We start from the raw sequence: 8891 nt of genomic DNA on the forward strand, positions 1-8891 counted from the left end.
TCAATTTAGTCTTGGACTCAAATGTTGCTTGACAGATGTGTGAAAACATGACGGCATGAACAACTTGCAAGCTTGAAATTGTGGTAGGTTGATCAATTTAGTCTTGGACTCAAATGTTGCTTGACAGATGTGTGAAAACATGACAGATAGATGGATAAAACCTCTTCAAAACAGTTGATGCCACAGACTAAGTGGACTAATCTGCAAACCTAAAATTGATTTACAATTTAGTCTCATTGGACTAAAATGCAAACTTTGCTTACATACACTGAAAATACTCAAAATGAATGACTAAATGTTACAAAGAATAATGCCACTAAATTAGGTACAGAAAATGGATCTTTAATGAACATTTACAAAGGAGATTAAGCCAAGGTTGAGCCACATGGTGTTGGAAAGTGTGCCAGCCTTGGAGAATTTACACATACCACAAAAAGCCAAAGCGCTTGTGTAAAAGCTCTTCCCGTGGCCTAAGGTTGAAGAGCTCCTCAGAGAGAGGAGCCACCCAGCGCTCCGTGTGATAGACACTCTCGCCCACCTGTGAAAAGTAGACAATGTCAACACTTGATGTGGAGATAGGAAGGCAAGAGTTTACTTAACTCACTACAAATCTAAATTAACTGCAGTGTTGGCACGAAATTCCAAATTGCTTAATCAGACATTTGGAAATTGGCAGCTGTCAAAAAAAGTTGGGCAATTCAGAGACCGATCTCTGTACAGTCAATTTTCCATACTACATTGAACAAAAATATATCCATCCATTTACACCTACGGGCAATTGAGTGTCTTCAATTAACCGACCATGCATGTTTTTGGGATGTGGGAAGAAACCGGAGTGCCTGGAGAAAACCCACGCAGGCACGGGGAGAACATGCAAACTCCACACAGGCGGGGCCGGGGATTGAACCCCCGTCTTCAGAACTGTGAGGCAGACGCTCTAACCAGTCATCCACTGTTCCGCCTACTTTTACTCATACTATAATAAATATTTTACAAACTCTACCACTATTTATACTTTCTGCTACTACTGCAGTATAAACAACATTTTTGTTTTTGCTCCCATTTTTCAATAGCTGGATTCAAAGATCTAAATCTTTTTCTACATACACAAAAGGCCATTTCCCTCAAATGTTCACAAATCTGACGTTGCACTGCGTGAGGCAAATGGTGGTCACACCAGATCCTGACTGGTTTTCTGACCCCCCACACAACAAAGCAAAACTGCACATTTCAGTGGCCTTTTATTGTGGCCAGCCTATGGCACACCTGTGCAATAATCACGCTGTCTCATCAGCATCTTGATATGCCACACCTGTGAGGTGGGGTGGATTATCGACAAAGGAGAAATGCTCACGAACACATTTATGAACAATATTTGAGGGAAATTGCCTTTTGTGTATGTAGAAAAACTTTTAGTTCTTGGAGTCCAACGCTGTTGCGTTTATATTTTTGTTCAGTGTATATTCCCTTTGAAGTTAGAGCTGTGCACACACGCACCCATTTCAGGTGCCTAGAAGCATGAGCAGATTGGATAAGCATAAATATGACAACCAGAATTATTATTATTTTTTTTACCTTCCACCCTAGAACGTCCTTCATAAGAATTGCTTCCTCTTCTAAATTTTCCCTCAACAGCCGCAAGTTCCTGCCAAAGAATGAGAACAGTTAAGATAGCTAGAGATCAAAAACCACAAACAAGCCAAACTACATTGCTTTGAATGGCATACTTCTGTTTGAACTAAGGCGTTTTGAGATGAGGCCATATTACAAATAACAGAATGGTAAACTTTACTATAACTACAGCTAAAAACGGGAGAGGAATACTGTACATCTCAAAGTTGCACTTTCTATTGGTAAGGTCTGTCCTATTGGGAGAACGAGTTGTTACCCGTTAAGTTTCCTTACAGTCACAGGTTAACCAATAAATTAGCATGTTATGGAAAACCTACTTTATATTAGTAGGTTTTTTTTTTTTTTTTTAAAGTGTATGTTATATAGAGTCATAACACTGAAATATTTATTTCATCATTTTGATGATTGTAGCTTAGCAGCAGTCACCAACCTTTTAAAAAACAAAACAAAAAAAACGCTACTTCTTGGATATGGCTTGAAGCAAAGGGTTTCCAGTTTGATACACTTCTGAAATAACAAATTTGCTCAAGTCGCCTTAAATTATATTCTATTAATAATCTTCATATACGTGTATCTACGATACTGACCATGTTTGACATTACAACATGACAGAAATAATGGGTGCTAATTTACTGTAATTAAATTACTTTATTGTAATTAAATTACAACCCCAATTCCAATGAAGTTGGGACGTTGTATTAAACAAATAACAGAATAAAATGATTTGCAAATCATGTTCAACCTATATTTAATTGAATACACTAAAAAAGACAAGATATTTAATGTTCAAACTGATCAACTTTATTCTTTTTAGCAAATAATCATTAATTTAGAATTTTATGGCTGCAACACCTTCCCAAAAAGCTGGGACAGGGTCATGTTTACCACTGTGTTACATCACCTTTTCTTTTAACAACATTCAATAAACGTTTGGGAACTGAGGATACTAATTGTTGAAGCTTTGTAGGTAGAATTCTTTCCCATTCTTGCTCGATGTACAGCTTCAGCTGTTCAACAGTCCGGGGTCTCCGTTGTCGTATTTTACGCTTCATAATGCGCCACACATTTTCAATGGCCGTGTTTCTCCAAAACCTCTATGTACCTTTCAGCATCAATGGTGCCTTCACAGATGTGTAAGTTACCCATGCCATTGGCACTAACACAGCCCCATACCATCACAGATGCTCTTTTGAACTTTGCGTCCATAACAGTCCGGATGGTTCTTTTCCTCTTTGGCCCGCGACGTCCACAATTTCCAAAAACAATTTGAAACGTGGACTCGTCGGACCACAGAACACTTTTCCACTTTGCATCAGACCATCTTAGATGAGCTCGGGCCCAGAGAAGCCGGCGGCGTTTCTGGGTGTTGTTGATAAATGGCTTTTGCTTTGCATAGTAGAGTTTCAAGTTGGACTTACGGATCTAGCGCCGAACTGAATTTACTGACATTGGTTTTCCCATGTGGTGATGTCCTTTACACATTGATGTCGGTTTTTGATGCAGTGCCGCCTGAGGGATCGAAGGTCACGGGCATTCAATGTTGGTTTTCGGCCTTGCCGCTTACATAAAGTGATTTCTCCAGATTCTCTGAACCTTTTGATGATATTATAGACCGTAGATGATGAAATTCCGAAATTCCTTGCAATTGTACGTTGAGGAAGCTCCTTTTATTCCCAATCATGTCACCCACCTGTTCCCAATTAGCCTGTTTACCTGTGCGATGTTCCAAACAGGTGTGTGATGAGCATTCCTCAACTTTCTCAGTCTTTTTTGCCACCTGTCCCAGCTTTTTGGAACGTGTTGCAGCCATAAAATTCCAAGTTAATTATTATTTGCTGAAAACAATAAAGTTGATCAGTTTTAAGATTAAATATCTTGTCTTTGTAGTGTATTCAATTAAATATAGGTTGAACATGATTTGCAAATCATTGTATTTTGTTTTTATTTATGTTTAACACAACGTCCCAACTTCATTGGAATTGGGGTTGTATTTCACCCACACCGAAACTTTAGAGCATGATTTGACAGGACGGCAGCATCTTTACGTACAACTGTTAGTGCTAGCACTAGCTTGCTAGGCAACATAAAGTTTTTGTTGTCTGCTTGCGAGCCGTATCGTATTAAAAGTACGTGAACATACCTCATGCAAGCCTTAAACGGACGTCCTCTCCTGTGACCACCAACACACGTTTTTCCCCATTTTGTCCTTATAATACAGTTGGTGCGATCCACTCTCGCGTTTGACAAGATAAAGCCCAATGATCCCAAAAATCAGGATGCGGTGGTATCGGAAAATACAAGATTTTATTGCAGCTTATTTCGAAATAACAGTTTATCATAATTTTTGTCTTAAGTGATTCATTCAAGAGCAATATTTTTCAATTTGGGTACAGTAATTTATCCTCTCCCAGTGAGGCTTTCTGTGAACACAATAATTACTTTCCCCATGAATAAAATAAGAAACGGTGGAAATGCAGTTTTTGATCAACAAAGGTAATGGATAAGCTTCAATGATATTTCCTTATGTGGTGCGGTCCTGCTTGGGGTTCGAACTCAGGTGACCACCATGCCCCAGGTTGAGAGTCTAGGGCACCTAGGCTATTAGACCAGGGTGCCAGGTTAGTGGGCAGCTGCCTCTTTCCAAGGATTCCAAGGAGTGACGGAATCGCTCGCTAGCTATACTGTCCAAGCTATGTCCAAACAGCTGTCAACCCTCTCCAAACTCTTAGACTATACAAACCACACTGTCTTTATCCAAACTGAGCTGACCGCAACTCTATATAATAATTTTTTTTTTTTTAAAAAAACACACATTTTGAATGGAGCCTGCATGAGGGGTTTAGATTGCTGTCAAACCTCGCGGCAAACCCTGAAACGGTTCCCGAATCGGTCACGTGGTACAGCCGGGCAGCGAGGCTTCGGACATCATCGCTTCCGGGTCCGCCCCTAAATGAAGCAAGCCTCGATACGTGCTTTGCGGAAACGCCCCCTCCATTACTCAACACACACCTCGAAGACTTGGCACATCTTGTAACATCACTACTGTGCAAGATGGCGACGCGGAGTAAATGCCATTTGCGGAGCAGATCAATGACGTTATTGATCGGATTGGCGAATTATGACAAAGCCAATTAGCATAATATGCTAATTATCGGCCAATGCCGATCAGGCCAATAAAATCTGTGTAAAGTCTACTTTATATAATTATTTGCAAGTGTTTTCAAATGACAACTTCTACAACGTTCCTTGGAAATCACAATGTCCTATCATTTGTGAGCTGTTTTTAGAACAGACCCACGAGCAACTCATGTTGGTGACCCATGGCTTACAACTGATGAAAAACCCATATTCACCATCTCCAGAAATTTTATCATGTAACATACAATCAGTTATTTTCAATATAGGAATTTGGTAGAAATTGGCCTTCTGAAAAAAAAATTCCCATGTTTAATAAACATGTACAATATACTTTTTACTTTAAGATTTAATTTATTTACATCCACCTGTATGATAATACACTGTCCTAAACAGCACGTTTCAGGAGTTTACATTTTGTATTTTAACCTGTTATTGTTCTCCCTGAAGGGGGACATATTTTGGTGTCTGTTTGAGGTGAGGTAAATGTGGTTCAAACTATTGACACTGTATGTGTATTTTCCCGTTACCTGCGGTCTTGCTCCGCCTGCATTAACGGCATCATAGCTATCCTGGCTTCCATCTCCTCAATCTGCAAGCGCCTGTGCGACACAAAATGCACGACATTAACCTCAACGTTTCAACGCTTTCCCCAAAATACAGCGCACACACGAATGTTCCTACCTCCTCTCCCGGTTCCACTTGAAAATTCTCCAGTAGCCGAAGATCATGACGCCGATGCCAATGCCGAACATGCTATAACCTGTTGAATGAGGATTCATGAGTGTAATTGCTGAGATTAGTGGTTGCCAACCACTGTGATGAGTGCCGTGATAAATTATCCAATTTCAATGAAAATTCACTATATTATACAAGAAACAACTCTGCCTGAGAAAACAAAAACAAAAAACAGAGATGGGTGTGACTTGCGAGGTGTCAATCATTTGTCACGCATTCGATGCCTTGCTGAACTGTTTCCCCAGAAAAGCACTGTTTTTTTTCTAAGTGTTGCTATAACTGTTAGATATATCGTAGAAGTTATCATTTATTTGCTTAGCTTGCATGAGTATTATGGACAATTTTTAGAAAGAAATATGTCTCGCCTTCAAGAAGATGACTCAGCAGGAATCATCAGAGAGAAGGACGTGGCCGGGACGTGGCAGGTGTTGGTGCCATGTTTTCACCTTGAAACCCTCCCCTTAGTGTGTTGTGTCTTGTAAACTTAGTAACCTCCCTATTTTCAAATAAATGCAGGAGCGACGGGAGAGATTGTTTAGAGCGTGTTGAGAGGCTGTAACCTGAACAATCTCCCATGCGCCCTCCTCATGAGAAAAAGAGACCAGCGTCTTCATTCCTTTTGTGTCTATTCATTATAATGTTGGGTAAGATAAATCCAACAATAACACTAAATGTCAATTTGAAGTTTTATTTTTAGCAAGGCAGCGGGGATGTGCCCGCTAGTGCGCAACAAATGGTTGACACCTCAGACATCATGCCTTCTGTCTCTGATTGTTTGGTTGTTTTTTTTCTCAGGCATGGTGGTTTCTCATATATCAAATTAGAGGCACAAGATGAGCCCAGAGATTTCTGAGTTTTCTTTTAATAGATCATATTTATGTACAACTGTAAAGTCATAATGACAGTTTTAACAAATATAACAAAAAGTTTTTTTAAATTATTGTTGTAAACTCCCCATTTAAGTGGTCCAAAAATTAATTTATAACAGATTATGTCTTTGGTCATCAAGCTATGCCAGCGACATATCGTGACAGAACAATTTAATGCTCTTCCACTAAATGGCTCAACATACAATTACTCTGTGTAGCCACTACCATTCCAACAACAGAATCATAGCTTTGCTTGTACATTTGTGAGTTAACTACAGAGGTGGGAGACTTGAGTCATGTGACTTGACTCAACCAAAATTATCACGCAAACCCAATAAAAGGATAATCAAGGATTAGAAACATTAAATAGAAAAACAGTGATGGAAGAGGACCTTTAACCCAAGTAATGATTTGACTTACTTGAAATTTAGTTGGGACTTGGCCGTCTTGATTTTTTGCCACAGTAATATGAGACTTGCTTGAAACTTTACAGTCAAGACTTGAGACATACTTATGATTTGTACCTCCATCCATTCACTTTCTGAACCGCTTAGCCTCACTACATGTGACTTAATCCCACCTCTACTAATTGAAACAAGATTGTCATTATTTAAGTATATATACTTTAAGTGACATTTTTTATTGCTTGGTGGTGGTGCAGTGAGCTTTTTCTCACACAAAATGTGCTTTAGCTCAATAGGAGGTTGGGGGAAACACTGGCTTACATCATTAATTTTGTTAACTAGAACTCAACGTTGGTGTAATCTCACTCTTTATTGCCAACATAATGATACAATGCAACTTTATGTTTCAGCCTTCAATTAAAGATTAAAGGCACTCATTTCCCATAAGGAATAAAGCCCAACTTTACTCCTTTAATTCGAACATGGCACGAAATCATTACTCTTCAATGAATAAAATATCAACATACGAGTGTAGTATCTGTTTCTATTTTGAAGAGTATTTTAAACAAAGACACTGCTTCACATTCGAGCCTTGAATCGATCCCATCCCCGCTCGCCTTTTTAGCATTAGCATTGTGCTGTATGAAGTAAGGACAGCCCGACGTGCTTTACTTGCGTGGTAGTCTGTTAATTTAGCAAGACGCGAGTGAAAGGCGTGTACCCGAGAGTCCTCTTTTGGGGAGATTTCTCTTGTAGTCGAAGGTGGCATAACCTCCCGGAGGAGGCATGTCCTGCTTCACCTTGGAGCCCGCCATCTTGCCCCGGCCTCCTCCTCCTCCTCGGTGCAACAAAAAAAAACCAAAAAAAAAAAAAAAAAAAAACACTTCTTCTCTTTGAAGAAGAAAGATCAGTTGCACTCGGGCGCCCTCACATGGCTGAACTGAAAAATAAACCTACACACTGCGTCATTCCTGCGGCTCATGCGTCTGATAGATTTGTTTGCCCCATGCAATTTCAGCCTCTATGTACGACATCTCCATGTCAATCTAATCTGCCCATGACTTTCAGAATAGTGCTGGCCTACTATGGAATCAGATTTGTGCCAAAAAATAATCAAACAAAACTTCTTAAAATATAGTATATTAAGCAAAAACGAGGCAGCGGTTTATTCCTAATAAGTATATTTAACATTTTAGTTAGCCACATTAGCAGTATGCACAATTTTAAAATATACACTCCACGTAAATAGAGGACTCTACCTACGGAAGCGTATTCAATACAAATATGCGTTTTAATGATTCAATTAAAATATATGGCACATCAAAGTTTAATAAAAATTGTTCCTAAATATAAGTTTGAAAAACTTTGGTCTAGATGGGGGGAAAATTTGTGGGTTTTGTCAGGAAAGGCGTCCGGCATAAAAACTGCCAAATAAATCATGAGTGATTCGCTTTGGCAACCCTTGACAGGTCGAAAGTCATTTCTTCTTTTATAAAATTCTAATGGAAAAGTTAAATACACTTGAATTGTACTGTACATGATTTTTAAAAATACATTATGTACCGTAAACATTTAATTCAGTCTTTCATATACCACTAGAAGACCAAGTACCACATCTTCTAACTTAAAGTGCCTTTGATGAACCCAAACTGGAGTTGCAGTTCTACTAGGTTTATCCTGACATGTTTTATTTTTGCTTCCTAGCAGCCTGAAGGTTTTTGATAACACGACTGCTATTTCGAACTGTTCATAATACCCCCCACCTTTACTACGGTCCTAGGTCCAGCTGAAGAAAACAACCCTAAACCATGATGCCGCCACCAGTCAAAAACTATAAATGCCAGGAAAAGCCTACTAGAACATCTGCACTTTATTTGGGGTCAATCAGAGGCACGTTAAAATGGTGGCAGGTGTGCGCTGACTCCCATTTAACACAATTTTGAATGTAATTGATTACTTATTAACACAGCCACATTGCCAGTTGAGGATGTGCACACTTTTGCAACATTCTCATTTCTAATTCACCTCAAAAGATTGTTTTCCTCCAATTGAGCTGTACATGTTGTAGGTCACATTAATAGTGGAAAAAGTTTTTATATTATCTTGGGTCGGA

The 8891-nt window shown here is 39.2% G+C and overlaps 1 protein-coding gene across 1 annotated transcript; it reads right to left on the reverse strand.

Annotated features, from left to right (window-relative positions):
• Positions 1–321: 321 nt before the first annotated feature.
• ndufa13 (NADH:ubiquinone oxidoreductase subunit A13) lies at positions 322–7618 on the reverse strand. Its single transcript, XM_061695158.1, has 5 exons — positions 7500–7618; positions 5452–5530; positions 5298–5369; positions 1576–1645; positions 322–538 (listed from the first exon to the last, which is right to left on the reverse strand). Exons 1-5 carry the CDS (start codon positions 7591–7593, stop codon positions 419–421), a joined length of 435 nt encoding a protein of 144 aa, XP_061551142.1. The 5' UTR covers positions 7594–7618; the 3' UTR covers positions 322–418.
• Between the last annotated feature and the right edge of the window lie 1273 nt (positions 7619–8891).

Source organism: Phycodurus eques, chromosome 13, assembly GCF_024500275.1.
Source record: "Phycodurus eques isolate BA_2022a chromosome 13, UOR_Pequ_1.1, whole genome shotgun sequence".
NCBI lineage: Eukaryota > Metazoa > Chordata > Actinopteri > Syngnathiformes > Syngnathidae > Phycodurus > Phycodurus eques.